We start from the raw sequence: 27573 nt of genomic DNA on the forward strand, positions 1-27573 counted from the left end.
ACCCCAAAAAGCTCCCTACATGCTCCCTAATTAACCCCTTCACTGCTGGGCATAATACACGTGTGGTGCGCAGTGGCATTTAGCGGCCTTCTAATTACCAAAAAGCAACACCAAAGTCATATATGTCTGCTATTTCTGAACAAAGGGGATCCCAGAGAAGAATTTACAACCATTTATGCCATAATTGCACAAGCTGTTTGTAAATAATTTAAGTTAGAAACCAAACGTTTGTGAAAAAATTTGTGAAAAGTGAACGATTTTTTGTATTTGATTGCATTTGGCAGTGAAATGGTGGCATGAAATATACCAAAATGGGCCTAGATCAATACTTTGGGTTGTCTACTAAAAAAAAATATATACATGTCAATGGATATTCAGAGATTCCTGAAAGATATCAGTGCTCTAATGTAACTATCGCTAATTTTGAAAAGAAATGGTTTGGAAATAGCAAAGTGCTACTTGTATTTATGGCCCTATAGTAAGAACATGTAAACATTGGGTATTTCTAAACTCAGGACAAAATTTAGAAACTATTTAGCATGGGTGTTTTTTGGTGGTTGTAGATGTGTAACAGATTTTGGGGGTCAAAGTTAGAAAAAGTGTGTTTTTTTCCATTTTTTCCTCATATTTTATAAAAAAATTTTATAGTAAATTATAAGATATGATGAAAATAATGGTATCTTTAGAAAGTCAATTTAATGGCGAGAAAAACGATATATAATATGTGTGGGTACAATAAATGAGTAAGAGGAAAATTACAGCTAAACACAAACACCTCAAAAATGTAAAAATAGCCTTGGTCCCAAACGGACAGAAAATGGAAAAGTGCTGTGGTCATTAAGGGGTTAATAAGAGTTAATTTATTTCGTTAGATTTAAATTATATTTAATTTAGGGGGGTGTTAGTGTTAGGGTTAGACTTAGCTTTAGGGGTTAATCCATTTATTACAGTAGCGGCGAGATTCGGTCGGCAGATTAGGGGTTAATAATTGAAGTTAGGTGTCGGCGATGTTAGGGAGGGCAGATTAGGGGTCAATACTATTTATTATAGGGTTATTGAGGCGGGAGTGAGGCGGATTAGGGGTTAATAGCTTTATTATAGTAGCGGTGCGGTCCGCTCGGCAGATTAGGGGTTAATAAGTGTAGGCAACGTTGAGGGGGGCAGATTATGGGTTAATAAATATAATATAGGGGTCGGCGGTGTTAGGGGCAGCAGATTAGGGGTTCATAGGGATAATGTAGGTGGCAACGGTGTGCGGTCAGCAGATTAGGGGTTCAAATTTTTTAATAGAGTGGCGGCGATGTGGGGAGACTTTGGTTTAGGGGTACATAGGTAGTTTATGGGTGTTAGTGTACTTTAGAGCACAGTAGTTAAGAGCTTTATGAACCGGCGTTAGCCCAGAAAGCTCTTAACTACTGACTTTTTTCTGCGGCTGGAGTTTTGTCGTTAGATTTCTAACGCTCACTTCAGCCACGACTCTAAATACCGGCGTTAGAAAGATCCCATTAAAAAGATAGGATACGCAATTGACGTAAGGGGATCTGCGGTATGGAAAAGTCGCGGCTGGAAAGTGAGCGTTAGACCCTTTAATGACTGACTCTAAATACCGGCGGTAGCCCAAAACCAGCGTTAGGAGCCTCTAACGCTGGTTTTGGCGGCTACCGCCCAACTCTAAATCTAGCTGAGAATAACCTAGACATCGATGACTTTTAGTTAACAACAGTCCGATGCTCATCGCACCTTACTTGACACGCGTGTTTTTGACTTTTTTTGTAAATATGGGGATTGTATGCAGATCCATGTAAGCGATGTCTGGTGAGCGTATTGACGCCGGCGAATGCACCGAGATTGACTCTTTGATAAATATTCCCCCCCAAGCATGCACTTCCTGTTAGTTTTCACATAAATATCAACCATGGACTTCCTGTTAATTTTACAAATAAAGATCAAGGTGCTGATCACAATCTATCGGTTGTTGATTGTCAGCATGATTTTCTAGGTATTACAATCACATATTTCCCATAATAACCCCCTCACGCATGAACCTGATAACTCCCAACCACATGAAAAAAATGATTTCATTGTCTAAAAGGGATTAATCCCTTTTAATACTGGGTAGTGATGATTATAGGTGACATTGGAATGAACCTATGATCCAAAATCATAGCGCTAAAAACAAGCCTGGCACGTTACACATATACAGCCATTTCACCAAACTAATAATGAAAAAAGTGGAGCAAATAAACATTACAAATCGCTATTTGTGACTGTGTCAGGATTAAAAATAGCTCTCCTGAAGCCATTAACATGAAGATAATTATCAAATGAATCAAATGATAGATTGTGATCAAACCCAACAGCTTTAACAATTTGTAAAAATCTTTCTATTGATTTTTCACACATCATTAACATTACTGTATATTGTTACCTAAAAACTAAATATAAAGCAATAATACAACAAGGCTGAGAGGGTCTCTAATCTATTTAATATGTATATATAAAATATATAGGGCTAGATTACAAGTGACGCTTTTTAAGTTATCATGTGTCGCGATTAGCAATATCATGACCGCGGTAACTTGTATGCATGTTAAGATAAAAGTAAATGGGTGCTCTCTAGCGCAAACATAATTTGCACTCGTTGGGTTATAACGACTGAAGACCTTGCATAAAGGGTTAAAAAAAAGTGCCTAGCACAACATAAGTACATTAATCTAAATGGTTACGCTCATATATACAGTTTCTGATAAAAAAATGATTTATGTAAATATTAATTACATTTTTTATAAGGGTTAAAAGGTATATGGTATATGACAAGGTGTTTGACTGGAAAGGGCTATAATATATATATATATATATATATATATATATATATATATATATATATATATATATATATATATATATATACTGTATATATGCATAAATATGTGTATGGGTGTATAAATATGTACATGCAGTATATGTATGTATGTGTTTTTATATGTACTGTATATAAGTATATACATACATATATACACATATAAATACATATATGTATATGTGCTATTTATTTATTGTTTGTAATATTTTTATTGAGGTCAAACATTCACAACATGCACAAGTATAATACATATCCTAGAATGATAGATAAAGTGTTATCCTCATATTGGAAACTACACAATTAGGAACCCTAGCAACAAGCAGAACAAACTTAGGGCCAGATTAAAAGTGGCGCTCTAATTAACGCTCTTGCTGAAGCATTAATTGTTCTCTTGAGTAGAGCAGTATATATAAGATAGAGACGAGTACCTGCATAATGTGTGCTTAGTGTGGAACTAGCCCCTATATAGAACTGCAATAGTACATCAATGACATACAGGATAACGTGTGGGAACAAGCAACCTAGGTGCGATAATCTCTAAGGAGATAACTAAATTTACTGTAAAACATATGCAATACAAACATAAGTGTAATATAGTAGAAAAAGGTTCAAACTCATTTACAGCATCCAGTATATCAAATGCTGACAGTCTTAAACTAAACTATCTATGAAATAGCAGTATTATAAAGGGAAATATTGTTATAAAAATTCAAGGACTATTGAAAGCAAATCTAATGTATTGAACATTACGTAAAGTCAGTGACTAAACCTATCCAATACCAGACCTGCGAGGACTGAAATGAACAAACAGCATCTTATAGAATATGTAAAGAAGTCTGGACTTTCCTGCTGTGCCCAACATGAGAACTGCATAATCCATCTGGTGCAGCAATAGTTCAGAACTGAGATCTTGCATACCAGGCGATTGTGCAGGGTCTGCAGGGGTGTGAACCTTCACTTCCAGAGCTGCAGGTGTTAGAGCTGGGGAGATCCCCCTGATGAGTTCCAAACCCGTCCCTTCGGCAGGAGAGCGACATAGCACCAATGCCTCACCGCAAGGCAAAGAATGTGCAGAAGACATGCTGTGATACGCTGGGAATAGAGTGGAAATCAGAGCAGGCAAATCAACCAGTGACATAGAGGGTAAGACTTGAACAGCGGCAATAGTAAGACTTGTGAGTGATGTCAGTTGGAAAAGAGTCGCCATCATATCAATCTTTAAATTTTGTTAGGATACATGGCATCATGGACTCAATCAAATATCAACATATATTAAATGAACACCTGTCTGCCTCCGCCAGAAGTTTAAAATGAGCCGTGGTTGGATCTTCCAGCAGGACAATGATCCAAAACATACATCAAAATCTACACAAATGGTTTACTGACCACATAATCAAGGTCCTGCCATGGCCCCTGACATGCACTCCATAGAAAATGGTGGGATAAACTGAAGAGGGGAGTCCACCAGTGTCAACCTCGAAATCTGAAGGATCTGGAGAGATTCTGTATGGAGGAATGGTCTCAGATCCCTTGCCATGTATTCTCCAACCTTATCAAGCATTATAGGAGAATACTCTGTGCTACCTCCCTTTGCCAAGATAACAGCTCTACGTATTGACTAAAAGGGTGCCAATAATTGTGCCACACATATATTTAGCAAAGATTTGTTTTTGGATAAACCTGTGTTGTGTTTGCAATTGTTTGATATCTATGAAAGCAGAGCAGAGTATTTTTGTGTATTTGTTGCATAAAAGATCAAAATGTTAAACAATAAAGACACATTTTCACAGCCTTTGTTCATATTTACCAAGGGTTCCAATATTAGTGGAGGGCACTGTATCTATACCTGTATATTCATATAGATATATAAGTACAGATATATATTTAAAAAAATCAGATTTAAATATATATATATATATATATATATAATATATATATATATATATATATATATATATATATATGAATAAATAAATAAATAAATAAATAAATAGAACATTTTCATGTGAAGAACATTGGATAGTAAAATATTCATAACTACCGTCGGGTTTAGCACTGTAGATTTTACACAGTGTCTGGTTAGCGTGCAAGCGATAAGTGTTTTGGTTTTTTTAAAGCTCGCTCCACTGAAGTCTATGGGGAAAAGATTATCTTAAGTCCTGAAAAAACAATTTACTTTCAACACTAACCAGCCCGCGTTAAAAGTTTTATGAGCGGGGGGAAAAAATAGTGTGCCACTTGTAATCTGGCCCATATTACACTAACTAACCACTTTCATTTTTTCAACTTTGGCTGTATTTGTATAAAACGTATAACTCACGTAATAATGCAATACAATAAAGTACAAGATCAGTGTGACGTACACAAAATCCTAGTTAATGCCTCAATCAAACATAGTAAACTCTTTAAAGGAGATATCAATTTATTTTTTTCTGGGCTTTACTTAAAAAAGTAAAGTTCCCTGTATCATAAATCTTTTCCTTCTTTTAATAAGTAAAGAGGGTGAGGCTAGGCAAGAATAAAGGGGAAAGTTACTCCATATAAGTTAGAGACTTAAAGGGAAAGTCTATTTAGAAATACATTTTCATAATTCAGATAGGGCGTGCAATTTTAAACAACTTTCCAATTTATTTTTATCATCACATTTGCTTTGTTCTCTTGGTATTCTTTGTTGAAAGCTAAACCTAGGTAGGCTAATATGCTAATTTCTAAGCCCTTAAAGGAAGCCTTTTATCTCATTACATTTTGACATTATATTTACATCTAGACTAGTGCTAGTTCATGTATGCCATATACTGTAGAAAACACTGTACTCACTCCCATGGAGTTACCTAGGAGTCAGCACTTATTGGCTAAAATGTAAGTCTGACAAAATAATTTAAATAAGGGGGCAGTCTGCAAAGGCTTAGATACCAGAAAATTACAAATGTAAAAAGTATATTAATATAACTGTGTTGGTTATGCAAATCTGGGGAATAGGTAATATAGGAATTGTCTATCTTTTTAAACAATAAAAATTCTGGAGTAGATTGTCCCTTTAATTCTCATTAAATCAGTTCTTCAACTAGATTATTTGCAATATATATATATATATATATATATATATATATATATATATATATATATATATATATATATATATATACAGTATATAAATATATAAATAAACAAATTTAAACAAACATGCATTTGTCTAACCTTTAAATTGTGCTGTCTAATATACACAATAGAAATAAGCTTAGCATGTAATGTGCGTATCACCCTAATGCCTCCTTTAGTACAGATAAAGTGGCAATGAGCAGAAAGTCTTTATCATTACTTAGTACACTGAACATTCAATGACTATGTGAAATGAAGGGAAATACGGACAAGGGCAAATAACTGCGTTTTTCCCCCCCTAACCCTTATATTTTTTTTACAGCCTCATTTGACACTTTAGCCATCCCAGAACTTTTGGCAACAACAGACTAATGAAATATTTGAGAGGACAAGAGATGGGATGAATGTGCTCTCCAGGCAAACATTATATATTTCTCTTCTAAAGCTCCAGGGCAATGCTTTTCTTAATTTCCCAAATGGATCTTCTTTTACATAACAACATTCTAATAATCATGATAATCATATTCAAAAATAATGGCCATAATTGGGATCATTAGCATATTGTTAGAAAAATGTTATTTAATATAAAGTTGTTTCTTCCAGCAAGCAATTAAATATAGAATCACTTAGAAACTAACTAAATAATAACAGGGCTTTGTATCCAAACGATTATTTCATGTACACTACATTGGAGACCACTATGGCAACCAATGTGTTAAAGAATGTAACTCTTTCACTGCCAATACATTTCTCACCACCTTTGATAAAGCATTTTCTATATATTTGTTTCATAAATTGTTCTGTAAGTATAGCAAAACAAATCAAACCTTGTTTTTCAGCCGACCAAGCATTTTTAGTAAATATAGAAAGAAATAGCCTACAAGGTATTTATTTTATTCTATTTTTGTGTTATTTTTCATAACACAGTTGGGCCTAGATTTGGAGTTCGGCGGTAGCCGTCAAAACCAGTGTTAGAGGCTCCTAACGCTGGTTTTAGGCTACCGCCGGAATTTGGAGTCAGTGATTAAAGGGTCTAACGCTCACTTTTCAGCCGCGACTTTTCCATACCGCAGATCCCCCTACGCCATTTGCGTATCCTATGTTTTCAATGGGATCTTTCTAACGCCGGTATTTAGAGTCGTTTCTGAAGTGAGCGTTAGAGCTCTAACGACAAAACTCCAGCCGCCTGAAAATAGCAGGAGTTAAGAGCTTTCTGGCTAACGACGGTTCATAAAGCTCTTAACTACTGTACCCTAAAGTACACTAACACCCATAAACTACCTATGTACCCCTAAACCGAGGTCCCCCCACATCGCCGCCACTCGATTTAAATTTTTAACCCCTAATCTGCCGACCGCCACCTACGTTATACTTATGTACCCCTAATCTGCTGCCCCTAACCCCGCCGACCCCTGTATTACATTTATTAACCCCTAACCTGCCCCCCACAACGTCGCCGCCAGCTACTTAAAATAATTAACCCCTAATCTTCCGACCGCAAAGCGCCGCCACCTACGTTATCCCTATGTACCCCTAATCTGCTACCCCTAACACCGCCGACCCCTATATTATATTTATTAACCCCTAATCTGCCCCCCTCAACGTCGCCGACACCTGCCTACACTTATTAACCCCTAATCTGCCGAGCGGACCTGAGCGCTACTATAATAAAGTTATTAACCCCTAACCCGCCTCACTAACCCTATCATAAATAGTATTAACCCCTAATCTGCCCTCCCTAACATCGCCGACACCTAACTTCAATTATTAACCCCTAATCTGACGACCGGAGCTCACCGCTATTCTAATAAATTGATTAACCCCTAAAGCTAAGTCTAACCCTAACACTAACACCCCCCTAAGTTAAATATAATTTTAATCTAACGAAATAAATTAACTCTTATTAAATAAATGATTCCTATTTAAAGCTAAATACTTACCTGTTAAATAAATCCTAATATAGCTACAATATAAATTATAATTACATTGTAGCTATTTTAGGATTAATATTTATTTTACAGGCAACTTTGTAATTATTTTAACCAGGTACAATAGCTATTAAATAGTTAAGAACTATTTAATAGTTACCTAGTTAAAATAATAACAAATTTACCTGTAAAATAAATCCTAACCTAAGATATAATTAAACCTAACACTACCCTATCAATAAATTAATTAAATAAACTACCTACAATTACCTACAATTAACCTAACACTACACTATCAATAAATTAATTAAACACAATTGCTACAAATAAATACAATTAAATAAACTAGCTAAAGTACAAAAAATAAAAAAGAACTAAGTTACAAAAAATAATAAAATATTTACAAACATAAGAAAAATATTACAACAATTTTAAACTAATTACACCTACTCTAAGCCCCCTAATAAAATAACAAAGCCCCCCCAAAATAAAAAATTCCCTACCCTATTCTAAATTAAAAAAGTTACAAGCTCTTTTACCTTACCAGCCCTGAACAGGGCCCCTTTGCGGGGCATGCCCCAAGGATTTCAGCTCTTTTGCCTGTAAAAAAAAAACATACCATACCCCCCCCCAACATTACAACCCACCACCCACATACCCCTAATCTAACCCAAACCCCCCTTAAATAAACCTAACACTAAGCCCCTGAAGATCTTCCTACCTTGTCTTCACCATACCAGGTTCACCGATCCGTCCTGGCTCCAACATCTTCATCCAACCCAAGCGGGGGTTGGCGATCCATCATCCGGTGCTGAAGAGGTCCAGAAGAGGCTCCAAAGTCTTCCTCCTATCCGGCAAGAAGAGGACATCCGGACCGGCAAACATCTTCTCCAAGCGGCATCTTCAATCTTCTTCCATCCGGTGCGGAGCGGGTCCATCTTGAAGCAGGCGACGCGGATCCATCCTCTTCTTCCGTTGTCTCCCGACGAATGACGGTTCCTTTAAGGGACGTCATCCAAGATGGCGTCCCTCGAATTCCGATTGGCTGATAGGATTCTATCAGCCAATCGGAATTAAGGTAGGAATTTTCTGATTGGCTGATGGAATCAGCCAATCAGAATCAAGTTCAATCCGATTGGCTGATCCAATCAGCCAATCAGATTGAGCTCGCATTCTATTGGCTGTTCCGAATTCGAGGGACGCCATCTTGGATGACGTCCCTTAAAGGAACCGTCATTCGTCGGGAGACAACGGAAGAAGAGGATGGATCCGCGTCGCCTGCTTCAAGATGGACCCGCTCCGCACCGGATGGAAGAAGATTGAAGATGCCGCTTGGAGAAGATGTTTGCCGGTCCGGATGTCCTCTTCTTGCCAGATAGGAGGAAGACTTTGGAGCCTCTTCTGGACCTCTTCAGCACCGGATGATGGATCGCCAACCCCCGCTTGGGTTGGATGAAGATGTTGGAGCCAGGACGGATCGGTGAACCTGGTATGGTGAAGACAAGGTAGGAAGATCTTCAGGGGCTTAGTGTTAGGTTTATTTAAGGGGGGTTTGGGTTAGATTGGGGGTATGTGGGTGGTGGGTTGTAATGTTGGGGGGGGTATTGTATGTTTTTTTTTTACAGGCAAAAGAGCTGAAATCCTTGGGGCATGCCCCGCAAAGGGCCCTGTTCAGGGCTGGTAAGGTAAAAGAGCTTGTAACTTTTTTAATTTAGAATAGGGTAGGGAATTTTTTATTTTGGGGGGCTTTGTTATTTTATTAGGGGGCTTAGAGTAGGTGTAATTAGTTTAAAATTGTTGTAATATTTTTCTTATGTTTGTAAATATTTTATTATTTTTTGTAACTTAGTTCTTTTTTATTTTTTGTACTTTAGCTAGTTTATTTAATTGTATTTATTTGTAGCAATTGTGTTTAATTAATTTATTGATAGTGTAGTGTTAGGTTAATTGTAGGTAATTGTAGGTAGTTTATTTAATTAATTTATTGATAGGGTAGTGTTAGGTTTAATTATATCTTAGGTTAGGATTTATTTTACAGGTAAATTTGTTATTATTTTAACTAGGTAACTATTAAATAGTTCTTAACTATTTAATAGCTATTGTACCTGGTTAAAATAATTACAAAGTTGCCTGTAAAATAAATATTAATCCTAAAATAGCTATAATATAATTATAATTTATATTGTAGCTATATTAGGATTTATTTTTACAGGTAAGTATTTAGCTTTAAATAGGAATCATTTATTTAATAAGAGTTAATTTATTTTGTTAGATTAAAATTATATTTAATTTAGGGGGGGTGTTAGTGTTAGGGTTAGACTTAGCTTTAGGGGTTAATACATTTATTATAGTAGCGGTGAGGTCCGCTCAGCAGATTAGGGGTTAATAATTGAAGGTAGGTGTCGGCGATGTTAGGGAGGGCAGATTAGGGGTTAATACTATTTATTATAGGGTTAGTGAGGTGGGTTAGGGGTTAATAACTTTATTATAGTAGCGCTCAGGTCCGCTCGGCAGATTAGGGGTTAATAAGTGTAGGTAGGTGTCGGCGACGTTGAGGGGGGCAGATTAGGGGTTAATAAATATAATATAGGGGTCGGCGATGTTAGTGCAGCAGATTAGGGGTACATAGGGATAACGTAGGTTGCGGCGGTTTACGGAGCGGCAGATTAGGGGTTAAAAAAATATGCAGGTGTCAGCGATAGCGGGGGCGGCAGATTAGGGGTTAATAAGTGTAAGGTTAGGGGTGTTTAGACTCGGGGTACATGTTAGGGTGTTAGGTGCAGACGTAGGAAGTGTTTCCCCATAGGAAACAATGGGGCTGCGTTAGGAGCTGAACGCTGCTTTTTTGCAGGTGTTAGGTTTTTTTTCAGCTCAAACAGCCCCATTGTTTCCTATGGGAGAATCGTGCACGAGCACGTTTTTGAGGCCGGCCGCGTCCGTAAGCAACTCTGGTATCGAGAGTTGCATTTGCGGTAAAAATGCTCTACGCTCCTTTTTTGGAGCCTAACGCAGCATTTGTTTAAACTCTCGATACCGGAGTTAAATTTATGGTGCGGCCAGAAAAAAGCCCGCGGAGCGTTAACAGCCCTTTTACCGCCGAACTCCAAATCTAGGCCTTGGTAAATAGCATCACAGGAGTCATTATTTGCTAAATATTTCAAACACATATTATTTTCTGATTCTACATTTTGCATTATTTGAACAATTTAAAACACCAGAATTTAGGATCCTTTACCTATTTTCATTGAGAATTAGAAGACTTCTTTGCTCACCTTGCACCATTTTGCAGTTTGTGCATAAAATAAGTAAATATAGAATAAAACTATTATATACATTTTAAACTAACCAAAATTCGTAAAACACGTTATAACAATGCATGCATGCTCGTACTCCTACGCAAAGTTACAAAAAAATTAAGTAAAACAATTACAGTAAATCCTCTATAGAATTTCCCAAATTGTCATCTACTTTGCTCATTTAGTGCCAGATTACAATTGTCATGCTAATGATAGCAAGGGGTGTGATAAGCGATATTGCTGGACTGCGCTAACATCAACATGCGACTTGATATTGCAAGTCCATGGTAAATCACATTTACTAGAGATAGGTTAGTGCAATCTATACTTTTAATAGCGATCACGAGCACACTAACTTGCATACGTAATACAAGTTTAAACTTATCGTTTGTGCTCGAACAAAAGCCGAAACTGCGCTACAATATTTAGTTGAACTTGAGACCTGAAGTAAAGTGTAAGGGTTAAAAAAAGTTTTACAAAACACATTAACAACATATTAAAATAAACTATTACACTCATATATACACTTTTTAATAAAAATATAAATGTAATTATTTAATTAGGGTTAATAAGGGTTAAAAAGGGATATGGTATATGGCAAAGTGTTTGACTGGAAAGGGCTCCAATATATATATACACATATAAATACACATGTATACACATATATATATACACTTTGGAGCCTTTCCCAGTCAAAAACCTTTAAACATACAATATTGTTTTTATTAATTTTTACATTTTTTACTTTGAGCGAAGTTAGAGCTTTAGTGGAAAAAAAAATAATTAGCACACCTTTTGTAATCTGGATTTGGATACCAACAAATTTTAATAAACTTAAACAATGATCACTTCAATAACACAATAAATAGTTTTTCTGTCTCTTCTATCAAGTGGTTACTTGCTAGGGTGATCAGCTACTAGCCAACTAGACCCTTTTTACCCATTTAATAAGCTTACATGGCGGTGATATGGCCCCTTTTAGAGCTCAGAGCATCCTAAATGCCATTTAACATATATATAATTCCAACTCTTATAGCAATCACTCTCTATATAGAAGGTCATGTTCTCTCGTCTAAAAAATCCAGTGCTATGGAATTTAGGAACATTACAAACAAATTATGATGAATACATAATGAATCAACAATACTAATTAATTATTGTTTTAAGAAGTAGTACTAGTAGTAATGATAATAATAATCCCTTGTCATTTTTATCGACTTTCTCTTTTTATGAAAAAAGGTGTTTTCCCCCTTAATTATACTAACAGGCATATTTCATGGAATATATTTTCACCAGAGGATACCACGAGCAAGGAGTAAATTTGATAACATTAGGCAATTTATTATTTATTTTTCTGAATCACGAAGTTTACTTTTCACTTTATTATCACCCAATAATTATTATACACCCTATATTCACCATTTCTATCCATTAGAATTTACCATACAGATATTTTAAAAATTCAGCTTGGTTTTTGGTTTCCTTTTTATGTTGCATTCAGTAGAAGCACCGTCTGTCCAGTTGTTTGTCCGATATCATATTACAGGAAAACCCCATTTTATCACATTCCAATTACAAAAATGATAGGAAACAGGATTTTCTCTTACTTTCTGTCTATCTTTTTTTTACAAAGGATTACTGTATAGAGGCAAAATATATAGAGTTGAATTGCAAATAAAAGTCAATAGCTAATTAATTATTTATTGATAATGACTGCTTAATTTTCTTGCATATAGGTTTGTACAGGTGGCCCTCGGTTTACAACGGTTCAATTTGCACCGTTTCAGAATAACAACCTTTTTTTCAGTCATGTGACTGCTATTGAAAGCATTGAGAAGCAGTGCATTGATTAAAATAGCCAGTAGGTGGAGCTGTCCGCTTGTGTTGCAGCAAAGATATGCAAGCCAAGCAATCTGAAATTAATCAGTTTAACCAGACCTGAGCTATCGAGCAGCTTGCAAAGGAACAAGATCTTCCTGTCTATAAATCAGCCCAGATTGGAATGCATAGAAAGAACTGTGTGATTATTTTATTAGGTTTATAATGCTGTTTACCAAATGTTTTTGTTCATTTAACTTTAATTATGTTAAGTTTAATTATGTATTCTGTGTTGTTTGATTAGTTTATTAGGTTTATAATGCTGTTTAGCATTTAAAGTCTTCATTTCAAAGCTTTTTAAAATAATGTATTAGGTGTTACTTATGACAATTTTGAGAGAGGCCTGGAACCTAACTCCCTCACTTCCCATTGACTTACATTATAAAATGGGTTTCAATTTACAACGGTTTCGATTAACAACCATTCCTTCTGGAACCTAACCCCGGCATAACTGAGGGCTACCTGTATATTTAAAACATCCAACTACAATCACAAATAAACATTCTATGAAAGGTCTATAATTCAAAAGTGTGATTTGCTTGATATCTTTAAAATTCGGCATAGTATTGGTGAGATGGTCTCTGTATCTCACCAGTGCAAAGCAAAAAAAGAATAAAAAGCAGAATCACCTCACATTTGAACTGTACTGCACAGTTTTCAAATGCATTATAAGGAACGTGCTCCAGTGGAAAAGAGGTGGCTGCAGGTTTAGTCTTCCAGGGTTCTAGGACAACTGGTTTAGATCTATAATTAAATGATGCGACCAAGGTTTAGTTAGTAAGCACACAAGTAGAACATAATAGTGGAAGTTTTCAAACATTATTAAAGGGACATTCCTGCCAAAATTGGAATCCACGTGGATGTATTTCAGTTTTGTATAGAAGCATTTTTGTAATATAAATGTATTAACACAAATTCTTCTAATAAAAGCTATAGATGTTTCAAAAGTGTATTTAAGTATGCACCGTGCACCAGCATTTTAAATACAGCACTTGCTCAGAGAGCCTAAGGTGCTTGTACCATCTGGTAATGACTCCATTTGTTAATTGGTGACACGATACAAGAACCCTCTTGCACTCTGAGCAGCTGCAGTATTTAAAATGTTGGTGCACTGGGAATATCTAGCTATGCTTTACGTGCACGTGCAGAGTAAAATGTTAACACTAAAACAGTAATACGTTTTGCTAGAAGTAATTTTGCCAATACATGTTTATCACCAATATGTTTCTATTCAAAAAAGTAATGTATCTTTGTGCATTTCAATTTTGTCCGGAATGTCCCTTTAAGTAGTTTCATTGTTAACTCTGTAAGATTCGGAGCACTAATGAAATATGTAAACACACACATTACACAAATACGTCAACTTTAAATGAATATCTTAAAGGGACATGAAAGAGAAAACTATTAGAATTTAGATAGAGTGTGCTGCTTAAAACAAATTCTAATTTACCTTATCAAATGTATGAGTCAATCACAAACCTTTAGAAGAACCTCTCAAATAATTCATAGACTTTAATGATCATTTTACTTTGAAAATAATGAAATAAACATTTCTACAGGATTGTGATAGACTCTTTACTTCTTTCTCTTGCTATCTTTTGTTGGAACCTTTCCGTGAGACTATATGTATGGTAATTAGGGTCAGGACAGTGCACGTGTGTTGAGCACTATATGTTTAACATTGTTGCAATGTATTGCTCAAAACGTGCACGCTCATGAGCCTACCTAAGTATGAACAAGGTACATTAAATAATAGCAAGAAATAAATAAGTTTTTGGTTGTTTGTTTTTTATTTTTCTAATTGCAGGATTTATTTGATGTGTATGCTGCTCTAAATTCTAGGTTACATAGCATTTTTGTACAGAATTGATGCAATGCAATATATAGAAAAACAAAACAAACACATGGGAGCGAATTATGAAGCTCCGAATGTAGCTTGATGCCCCTGTTTCCGCGCGAGCCTTCAGGCTCGTTGGAAACAGCAGTTATGAAGCAGCAGTCTAAAAACCGCTGCTCCATAACTTGTCCGCTGCCTCTGAGTCTGCGGTCTTAAATCCACCCGATCCTATATGTTCGGGCTGATTGACACCCACTGCTAGCGGCCGATTAGCTGCGAATCTGCAGGGAGGCGGCTTTGCCCAATAAGTTCACAAGAACTGTTTGTGCAATGATAAATGCCGACAGCCTATGCCGACAGCCTTTATCGATGTGCAGCAGACATGATACGCTACATCATATCATGTCTACTCGCACATTAATAAATTGGTCCCACGATATTAAAGAAACTGCTAAAGCAGAATATTATTGGTTATTTTTCTCCTGTTATTCAGCATTTTTGTTACTAATAATAGTAACAAGAACAGCTGTTCAGTTCTTTTTTTATTATTATTCCATAATATACTCAATAGCTATGAGTCTTTTTCATTTTGTGAATGACTCCTTTGTAATATACACCCTTGAGCCGAAGCTTTGTGTTTCTTTATGTTAGCTAACATTATTATTGCTTTTTAATTTTTCTCAATGTACTTTGTTAGCTACACTTAAAATTATACCAAGTCCATTTGTTTTAACTTCCTAGCATATTTGTTACCCAGTATTATCAATAAACAAATAAATAAACTTATACATAAATAGCAAAAGGCAGAAAAAATAAAATAAAAACAATGCTATTGGAAAATGTCACTTTTCATAATTTTCTTACAGAGCTAGATCAGATAAATTTAAAAAAAACATAAAGGATAAATTATTGCTTTCTTTAATATGATACAGTATAACATTTTGAACATACCCTGCTTTAAAGCAATTCTAAAGCCATTTAGATTTCTCAGTTGATAGATATCAGTAGGAGCTGTAGCAATAATACTAGACTAAAACTTACATGATCAGTGACCAGCATTTAACATTTTATATATTAACTGCTACATATTTATTTACTTTTCACAACATGCTCATAGAACAATGTAGGCTGTTTATAAAAGGACAATTTAGGAATGTTTGTACCACATCTTCTGTTCTGATACATAAAACCAAGATAAGACTCAAATGTGTAATTTCAGTATATAGAGTAGGTTTTCAGGACAATATATAATAATCAGCTTCTGAATATTAAATTATGGAAATGTTGATGCTTATTAAATATAAAACAGTACTACATGCAGTTAGCCTGAATATAAATCTGTATACATTTATGCTGGGTGTGATTTATACATATATAATCACAGGAGAGAAAAGAATGTGATGTATAATTAGTATTTAAGGCAAATGAGTAATTAGGATGGCTTGCCAATTTGTCATTACGTGTTATAACTGTCATTACAATCTCTTTAAGGGAAATACAGTTAGAGTATCTTTCGTAAAATTTACATTTGTGTGCTTCAAAATAATATTCCTACATTATAAAAAAAAAACCTTTAACCCTTTAAGGACACAGCTTTCAGTTTGCTCAATTGTTTTATGACGGAAAAATTCCGTCATATGTCCTTAAGAGGTTAACATTGCAATATATAATGCTCTTTAGTATCACGTACATAAAAAACAAGCAGTCTATAACTGAAAGTTACTTATTATTTATCAATGTTTATCATCGGTTCTGAACCTTATTTGTTCTAGTGCACCCATTCAAAGTTTTAATAATTATGTGACATTGCTGATTTATTTTTATGCTGGGTTTACCCCAAGGACTGAATTAATATAACAGTGATATTAAAATGGAAATTCTTGAACGATAAAAGTATATGTCTTCAGTAATATGCAATATGTGTCATTAAATATGTATGATGAAAAGGAGATTTTACACTCAAAGGAAGGTTCCTGGAGCAATCTAAGATATTTCTGCACCATTCCCTAACTCTATGTCATACACTAAGCTGGACATTAGGACACCCAAAGTTGTCTGATATCAGGTTGAGAATGACTGATTTTAATAAATTAGCTATTTATTTTTATGCTCTTTATTTACAATTGGTTTTGTATGTTGTATAGATGTTTGCTTATATTTATTACATTTATACTCCTGACTATGTTTTTGTTTTTTAGGATGTCTTGCCAAAGTTTTGCAGTCTATGGTCTAAGAATTCCAGTTGGCTATCTGGTCATCCACCAGTAGATGGCGACAATGTCACAGTGGAGAGAAGGCAGACTCTGGTCCTCGACACAAATACTAGCGTGCTCAACCTGCTACATGTCAAAGGTTTTACATTTATTGCTTTATTTCTAAATAAAACCTACCGAGGCACAGAACACTTTGTGACCAAAGCCTACATGTTTTCTTAGAATTAGCTACATGGATTAGATTAGATTGCTTATTGGTAAATACTGTAACAGAAGCATCATATAGTAATTAAAATGGGTATAAAAAGCAAACGTGGTTCCAATTTGCTTATAGTTCATTTCAAATGCTAATTTATAAAATTATTGTATAACAGCCCAGCTTATTTTGTTGCTTCTTTTTTAAGCATATTCCAATCCATTAGAATCAATGTCCCAGTGAAGCCAGGGACTGTCCAACTCTGATGACAACCTGCCAGCTCAGTCCACTGCATGTCCCAATCTCATTAATTGTACACTTGTTACAGCTATGGTCACAGCTCCACCCACCATAGACCAGTGGCCCTGCTACCTCTGGCTTTCAGAGCAGACACAGTGTATGTATAAGAGTGCACAAATCATATTTACACAGTAAGTCTATTACTGAAACATTAATGCATTTTTTAGAAGCATTTTTGCTGTCATTAAAGGGACACTGTACCCAAACATTTTCTTTCATGATTAAGGTAGAGAATAAAATTTTAAACAACATTCCAATTTACTTCTATTACCTAATTTGCTTTATTCTTTAGATATACTTTAATGAAGAAATAGCAATGCACACAGTGAACCAATCACAGGAGGCATCTATGTGCAGCTACCAATCAGCAGCTACTAAGCATATCTAGATATGCTTTTCAGCAAAGAATATCAAGAGAATGAAGCAAAATAGATAATTGAAGTAAATTAGAAAGTTGTTTATAATTGTATGCTCTTTCTAAATCATTAAAGAAAAAATTTGGGTTTCATGTCCCTTTAAGCAAAAAGCTTCTGCTAAACACTAAAATGATATCCATGTCCATTTCTATTTTGGGTTTTATGTCCCTTTACTTCAGTATTGATGACTGATGAATATGTTTGAATGTAGGTTTTTTTTTTTTCACTTGACCTGCAATACCAATTCAAGGCATAGGTCTAACTAATATAATTATAATTATTCATTATTCATTTAACAGTTATTCATTTTCATTTAAATTTAAACTAATGTGCTTAAACATTATAAACATCAATACCTCATTGCAAACATAAATAAACATTAAGATAATTTATATTCCAAGTCTCATAGTTTAAAAGTGTGACTTAAAGGGACATGAAACCCAAATTTTTTCTTTCATGATTCAGATTGAGAATACAATTTTAAACAACTTTCCAATTTACTTCTATTATTTATTTTGCTTTCTTATCCTGTTATCTTTTGCTGAAAGGGTTATCTAGGTAAGCGAGTCAGTGAGGTGCAGTTGCATCTCTCTAGGGCATGTGTGCAAGGAGTCCACGTCTGATTTCCCATTTTTACTCATAGGGAGAGCTAAAAGTAATCTGCATAAATACAAGAAAATAGAGAGACGCACTCAAGTGAGACAGAACAAAAGCTAGAAAAACGTCCATGCTTGTTCACAAGGCCAGTGCCACTCAGTGTGCAGTCCCTTTTAGCACATTATGCCTTTCACAGAGACCCCAGACGTACGTTTCGGCCTCCCTTGGGCCTCGTCAGTAAGGTAAAGTTGCATCTCTCTATGTGCGTATGTGCAAGGAGTCCACGTCTGGTTTCCCCGAGGGGTCTCAAAATTCTGGTAATGAGGCATCTTATATAATCTCACCAGACCAGAGAGATTTAGAGGAGCCGGCCCCTAGTGGCTGTTTGGTTTTGTTGAAGGCAGAATATCATTGGGGGAAGCAAATGTAACGTGTAGCACCCAGCACTGAGCATCTGGAGATACTTTTGTCATCACTTCACAAGGAGGGGGAGGAGTCTGCTGTTTCTAATACTGACTGACAAACACCTAGCTTGTAAATAATAGTGCAAGGTCATTGTATCCAAATAGCACAATAGCTTTAAAGGTGTTTGTTAACTTCTGTACCCCTAGAGTGGTAAAGCCTCAGAGTGATGTTACCTGACAATCAGCTAGATTGCGAGATTTGAGCGCTATAGGGAAATTAACGACAGTAACATTTTCTGCGTTATTTCACCTCCCTATAGCGCTGCTATTACAAGATTTAAAAAAGCATGCTTGTGCTGGCTATATGGTTGCGTTGAGCTCCATACCGCACCAAAATCAAGCGCTGCTTTGACGTGCTCGTGCACGATTTTCCTATAGACATCAATGGGGAGAGCCGGCAAAAAAAAGCCCAACACCTGCAATCGCAGAAACAAAAGCTCCGTAACGCAGCTTCATTGATGTCTATGCCGGACTTGAGTTATATTAGACTCCCACATCATTCGATATAGTAGAAAGGAAGCAAGAAACCCAGAGGAGCCGTGCAGATACGTGGAACAGTTTGCTGGGCGACTGTAAGAGCCCAGAAGGCATTTGTAGCACTTATCAAGTGCCTTATATCTCGTAAGTACGGGCCATTGGAGTGGGGATAGTACCTGTCACCATTGATCCTGCACCATTGTGGCGCCTTCTTTTTTCTTCTCTTTGTATACCACAGAATTGTACACCAACTACTTTTAGAAGAAGCAGCTTGCCACAGATCTGTTACACATCGGAATTGTGACATCGTTGTTATTTTCCTACGACTGTGGGATAGCACTATCTGGCTGGAGTGGAGTTAAACAACTAACTGATAAGTGACTGCATATTAATAATTAATGCACTTATTTGATCAAATTGATGACATATATATAATGTTTATTGTATAAGAAATTTAGCAGATAGTAACATCATTTTATTTCATTTTATTCCATTGGATTTGGCTCATTTATTGCAAAAAAAATTGTATATATTTTTTTGAATATTTTTGAGTTTAGCGGAGAGCACACCTGATCATTCTGTATTTTGGCTAGACCTCACTAGTGTGTTGGTTGCACAGATTTGTATATAGAATTCACTTTATAGGCGCATCCGAGTTAGTGATGTGGGAGGTCAGAGGTTTAGGGGTTTATAATTTATTTTAGTATATTTCGTTGTGGGGGGATTGCGGTTTAGTGGTTAATAGGTTTATTATAGCGGCGGTGTGGGTGGACGGCAGATTAGGGGTTAATAATATTTAAATAGTGTTTGTGATGTGGGAGGGCGGCAGTTTAGGAGTTAATAGGCTAATTATAGTGGCAACAATGTCGGGGAGAGGCGGAATAGGGGTTAATACATTTTAATAGTGGCGGCGATGTCCGGAGCAGCAGATTAGGGGTTAATAAATTTATTATAGTGTTTGTGATGAGGGAGGGCCTCAGTTTAGGGGTTAATAAGTAGTTTATGGGTGTTTAGTGTACTTTGTAGCAGTTTAGTTATGAGTTATATGGTACAGCTTTGTAGTGTAAAACTCATAACTACTGACTATAGATGGCGGTACGGATCTTGTCAGTAATACCGGCGCTATGGGAGTCCCATTGAAAAAGGACTTTTTTAAAAGTGCGGTACTGATGTTGCATGACGGCCAAAAAGGTGTGCGGTACAGCTATACCTACAAGACTTATAATACCGGCATTAGGGAAAAAGCAGCGTTATGAAGCATAATGCTGCTTTTTCACTCGTAACGCCAAACTCGTAATCTAGCTGAATTTTATTTGTGTCAAAAAAGTGGAGCCCCCTGAAAGAACCTGGCTTTACTCATTTGAGCGTACACCTTAGTGCTAATAAAGCTCCATCCTTTGTGCGTACCACTGCTAGGATTGCAATATCATCATTTTTTTTGACAGAGTTACACTATGGAACGTTTTTTCTTGTTTTGAGGTCTTCCCTGTACCTTCAAGATGGAAAACAATCTTTACACACCATACAGTACCAATTCATTTTCTAGAGTATATTGTGCACAGTGTTTATTGGTTACATTCTCTCGTACTTACCTAACCTGTCCTTGAAATTTAGCTCATGAAATTTAGTTACTTCCTTGCTTAAGGATAGATTTGATTGAAATCAAATTGATTTAAATCATGATTTAAATCACAATTTAAATCACTAGTCAGTAAGACCGATTTAAATCATGGTCTTCATTTTTACAATAATACGTTTTCAGATTTTTTTTTTTCAGTTATAACAGGCCATTGCTGATTTGGTAATATATCATTAGATATGCATATTTGATCAACTTTTCACCTGTACTTTATTGGAAGGAGAAAAAATAATGATTACATTAAAGTGCCATAAAACATATTGAGATCTGTGCATATCCTAAAAAGGCTAATTAAGTAAAAAAAATAGTTTGCAGAAAAAAATTGCTTAAAAATTGTTGGCAAGTATTTTAAAATAATTTTCAAAAATAAGCAAAATTAATTACAAAGCCAAGCAAAATTAATTACAAAGCTTTAAATGCTAGATTTTTTAAATAAAGAAACTATAATGTCTTCTATTTTGAGGACATTTAGGGCACTTTTAGAAAATTAACCAGAGATCGGATCTCTGGTTAATTTTCTAAACACTAATTGCTACCACGATTTTGTGGTAACAATGAACAGCCACTTGAAATGACTGGTTAATTATCACGCTCCCACAAACAGGCAAATTTGCCCGTTTGCGGGAGTACAATTATTTCTCATAGTCCTTTTGTAATAGGTTTGTTGTGATATTCCAAAGGATTACAACAACTGTTACCAAATAGGTAATGATATTTCAATAAATATTTGTTTTCAGGGTACTTACAAACTGATGTAACATCACATTCTACCCTTGAACACAGTAATTCCTTTTCTTATGAGCTGTAGTCACTTACTACTTTTATCACAGGAGAAATAACACCATGGGGACGATTTCTGAAAGTGTGGACGGACATGATTCACTCTAGCGATCATGTCCGCCGTACATCGATAAATGCAGACAGCATACGTTGTTAAGCATTTATTATTGCACAAGCAGTTCTGGTGAACTGCTTGTGCAATGCCGCCCCCTGCAGATTTGCAGCTGCTAGCAGGGGTATCAATCAGCCCGATCATATGCGATCGGGCGTATTGCTGTCCGCCACCTCAGGGCAGGCAGACGAGTTAAGGAGGAGCGGTCTTAAGACCGCTGCTTCTTAACTCCTGTTTCTGGCAAGCCTGAAGGTTCACGCAGAAAAATCTGCATCAAGCTCCATTTGAAGCTTGATGAATTGGTCCCCAAAACTCTGTTTATGACACTGTTCATTGGTAAAACACCCAATTGAACACTGTATTTGCATATATAAATACAATCTATTCCTGTATCACTTGATACTAACAAACTTCAGCTCCTAGCCATCTAACTCACAAGTATGCAGCCAACACACTGACAAGCAGTGTCCATACACTTGCATATTTGACTATTCCCAGACATGCAGAGACAAGTCTTCCTGTCATAATGTTATGTTTGTGCCTGTACTAACGGGATAGATCATGCTTCACTTTTGATAATATCAAATATTGTAGCATTTTAGAGCTCATTGACAAGCATAAGCTATTGTAAATAAAATGTATATACTTTTGATGCCAATCATAAATATAAGTAGTATAAAATAGAGTTCATTTTTATTATTTGTTATGCTTATATTACATCTTATTATTTCCCAAAACACATGAATAAAAAAGGCTTTCCCTAGAATTCTACAAGTCCTAGCTCTGTAACAAATGGAATCTCAACCTCCACATATATTTACTATAGAGGACTTATCTCTTTGAAGGGTTCCTATATAGTTAGAGATAATAAACCTAAAAGAGAGGGGAAATATTAAAACAAATTATATTTTCTTGGCCACATGAAACAAAAATAAGAGAAAGTCTCAAACCTGAAATGTTCTGCATGCACATTATACTTAACTAGGTACCCCCTAAAAAAATTAGGATAGAGACTTGAACACTTCCCATTATAAATTGACCTTAAAATAGTAACTTTAAGCAATTTTCATCCTTACATTAGGACTTAAGTTCTAAGTCTAAAATGTACAAAATGTTTATATATGTACATGTACCTTGTAATATGATCTAGAGATCAGTTTTTGTTCTGAGGGGCTAGGACCATCCTGAGCTGAGATATTGAGGTTTCCGTAAAGACCTATATAACCAAAATTTGTTTTGCACCATGGCACAAAGATGGCCGCTGTGGTTAACCCAAGTAAAATAAAAATAAAAAATGGTACTTTTGCAATATCAACACATAGAGGTTATCACTCAAAAATAATTAAGGAAATTAAAAATGTTCAAGCAATCTATGTTGGACCACTTGAGATGTATTAACCCCATTATTTTTGACCAGCCTCAATACAAATATATATATTTTTTTTTTACAATGGCTGCTTTGGCCTAGTTTAAAGCCCTTACAACAGCTGCAATTAACCCTAAAGCTCGGTGCAGATCAATGAAAAATACACTGCATATGTAGGTAATAGTGTTTTAAAGTAGTGCAGGTAAAACTGATAACCCCCATAGCTCACAAATGTAATAACGTTTTGCCACAACCCCCCCTACATTTAATGCAATCTGTCCATCAGTTGTAATTAACCCTAACCATTGGTGGCTCCATTATATGTCCTAACCACACTGCAATGTTACCTCTTTGAGAAAGGAACCCCTCCCTTACAAGGTAGTATTTTGTTTTCCATTTCCTGCCTCATCTCTCTTTTGATATTTCTCAATGATCTCCTCTCTTCACTGTAACATATCAACAATGCACTTGTATAACATTGGCATAAGCTTTACTACTAGCAGGAAATTCAGCATACAATGGATCACACCTCAGTATGATACTACTTACTAAGAAGCCAAAGTATAATGTAGAACAGGGGTCAGTAACCTTGGCACCCCAGATGTTTTGGAACTACATTTCCTATGATGCTCAGACAGCCTAAATAGTGTCTTAGCATCACGGGAAATGTTGTTCCAAAACATCTGTGGTGCCAATGTTGCTGACCCCTGATGTAGAAGATGAAAGAAGCAATCAGATATATAGTTCAGTCCAAGTAAACCGTGAACAGTGTTTTATCATTGAGTTTTCAGAAACTTAGTGCAGTATATGGCAAAAAGTAGCTGAAGCAAAAATGACTGCAGGCTGCAGCAATCTGGTTACAAAAGCTCAGGCTAGTATAGTCTTTAGGTGAAGCTGTTTTCTGTTACAGTGTAGTCACCATATGTCCTTGCATCTACATCTCTATCTTAAAGAAAGACAAACATCAGTAGTAATACATAAAGAAAAGGTGTTAAATGGATGAGTGATTTCCTTTTATTGCAACACTAACATTAGTTAAGTACTTCTGAATCTCATAGTGACATAATGCCTATGAATATCAAGATACACTGGTTAAAAAAACTATTACTTTCACAATGATATATCTATAGTGCCATAGAAATATGTCCTGAGATTGACCTGGGGAAAAAATAAGGTAAAACAGGCATCATTTGGAGATGTGCTTTATTGGATACATGTCACAAAGATAATGTATTTTCAATAATGTGGGTCACAGCGATTCTAGTTCATTGTTCTGCAGTACATTCCTTATATCTACCCTAGGTCTGTGATGAATTGTTCAATGCATAATTCAATAATGTGGCAAATAATCCGTGTCTTCCAATAAATTGCATTGATACTTTCGAGTGTTTACAATATACATTGTTCTAGTACTGAAAGGATAAAGCAGATACATTCTATGAAATCTTTAAGAGCTAGTTCTTGTATTTGGTTAAAAAAAAATATATATATTTTGTTGATACTAATTTCTATTACTCATAGCCCCCAGGATATATGTGGTTATGTTGTTCATACATTTATTGTAAGAACTCAGATTTAATATGTAAGATCATCATTTAAACATGTTGAAAGATTACTTTTTCATCCTCATTTGATAATTTAAACTCCTGGTCATTGAGATCAGTGAGATAGGAGCTCACTAACTGTTAAGAAACACTCAAAATCACCATTGGCTTTAATAACTATTTGAAATTGAAATATCACCGTTTTAGTGGGAAAAGTTGAAGCAAACAAATTCACACAAGAACACCATAGTGTCTTCTTTCCAAAGAGTAATCACATGATCCTCTACATATCACATGGTCAATGTTAAATAACAATAATTTATCCTACTCAATACCAGGTGTTAGCGTATGAAAAGTGGATTAGTTGTCAGATTTGTGAAGCTACCTCTGTCACAGCTAGTGTACTCACGAGAACACTCAATACAAAGTTGAGGGTCTCCTTTTTTAGCAAGGTGTGACGTTCCTGCTAGATAACAAGTGGTCAGCATTAATAATGGCAAATATTTCATTTAAGGGACAGTAAACACTGTGTAATTACAAGACATTTATGTTCTGTTGCTTTAGAATAACAGTCTTAGGGCCAGATTACGAGTGGATCGCTATTGTTATTGCGAGGAGCGAAAGCACGATCACAAGATCATAGTGTATTTTTTGCGCTCAAATCTTTATTACAAGTGATGCAGTGTTTAAATTACCACAAATTTGAATGGGTTAATCGCTCCCTATTTTTTTCTATGGACAGCCCTGAGAGGCAATAAGCACTCAAATTACATGTTGAAAGTAAATGCAATCACGTTTTTCACTTTAGTTTTCGTAAAGAGTTTGACTGGAGGAAATGGTTGCACTCAACTATAATATTAACCCCTAAATCACCACACACCCACATTACAAACTACCCTGTTACACTGTTAACCCCTAAACTGCCACACCCTCACATCGCAAACTACTACGCTACATAAAAAACTATACATAGGAGGCAGAGCAAGCGGCTGACAAAGATGGCCGCACTTCACTGAAGCTCTATAAGCGAGTTGGATATGAAAGCTTCCAACTGTCGCAAGCTTTGTGCTATGTCGGCATAAGACCTATAACAGACCATCAGAATACCTGGTGAGCATTTTGCACTAATTTGTTGCCGCCAACTCTGACTTTAATGGCGACTTTGAGGCTGCACCCTGTAAACCCACGCTACTTCTGAACTGCGCCACACCACGCTACAGTTATGTGAGGATAGCCTAGCGTCTGCCCAAACGAACCCTTGTACGGAACAAATCACTATACTGAGCATCAATGTTTGACTAACTACGGAGACACACAGCCACATACTAGTAGTTATTTGATCTCAGGCCCAGGTACTCTAATAATTAACAATTGGTCTGTTATTGTTATGGAGAGGCCCCAATGAATGTGCTTGTTATATATCTGAATAGCCTCATCACAGGAACTTTAATTTTATATTTTGTGAGCCTTTCTGGCACTCTTGATCATGCTCTTAAGAATGAGCTAAACCTCTTTGAGGAACCATCTATAACTTTCTGCTCCACAGCTGCAGCTCACAATCCACAGGAACAGAAAGCTCATAGATGCTCTAGAAAGCTCGTCTCTTTATCTTATTGAGCATCTCTGCAAGACATTAAGCATAACCTGTTTTTTGGGCTCTCATTTTTCATTTTTGTCCTGAAACAGCATACACGCTCCCCCTCCTTTTCCCACTGTTCTTTGTAGCAGTGGGTCATAACCGCTACCCTTTTACCGTGATCGCTTTGTGAGAGCATTTACCCTGGGGAGTTGTGTATTTCTGCAGCATCAACGGGAAATTACTGTAGCACTCATATTTTGCACTGCCCCCCTGCTTCTTCACTATGTCGCAAAGGAAGCTAACATGAAGTGACAAATCACAGAAAACAACACCAGTAGCCCAGGGGGCCATGAACTCCTTCTTCAAACATGCAGACAAGCAAAAAACGAATAAAGAATCTCACCTAATGCAGGCATCCCAAGATGAAAGCTCATGTGAGGCGGCAGACACCATGACAGGCCCACAAGTGAGAGCCTCTGAAATGGGAAAAGATGATATTATCACTTATGGAGCAATGGAAGCTCTTATTGAATAGGTCAAGTCATGTATTAAGGATGAGTGCGCAGACTTAAAAAAGGACATTTCTGATTTATGCTATAGAGTGGATTCCCTGGAGGAGCACGAATATGTGACATCCCAGAAAATAGCAGGCCTTTCCTCTGAAGCCTTTCAACATCAACAACATATGGTCGATCTGGAGGATAAACTAGACGACCTGGAGAATCACTCTAGAAGGAGCAATTTGAGATTTAGAGGAATTCCTGAAACGGTTCTTGGAAATGAGATTCGGGATTACTTGCAATCCTTTTTCACAGACCTAGCGAAAAGTAACTGGCAATTTGCCTGAAATAATTCTTGACAGAGCCCATAGATCCTTACGCCCTAAACCTGCTGAAGGGTCGCCACCCCGAGACATAATTGTTAATTTTCAAAATTTCCAGCATAGGGAAGTGATATACAACTACTCTAGAAAGCAGCAAACCACCGTG

General features: G+C 36.1%; 1 protein-coding gene across 1 annotated transcript in view; it reads left to right on the forward strand.

Annotated features, from left to right (window-relative positions):
• PKHD1 (PKHD1 ciliary IPT domain containing fibrocystin/polyductin) overlaps positions 1-27573 on the forward strand; it is a 1710134-nt gene that overhangs the window by 771449 nt on the left and 911112 nt on the right. Inside the window, exon 37 of the mRNA XM_053709557.1 lies at positions 17100-17253. Within this exon, the coding sequence (XP_053565532.1) occupies positions 17100-17253 (154 nt within the window). The remainder of the gene's footprint in view (positions 1-17099; positions 17254-27573) is intronic.

The sequence above is a fragment of the Bombina bombina genome, chromosome 4, assembly GCF_027579735.1.
Source record: "Bombina bombina isolate aBomBom1 chromosome 4, aBomBom1.pri, whole genome shotgun sequence".
Lineage (NCBI taxonomy): Eukaryota > Metazoa > Chordata > Amphibia > Anura > Bombinatoridae > Bombina > Bombina bombina.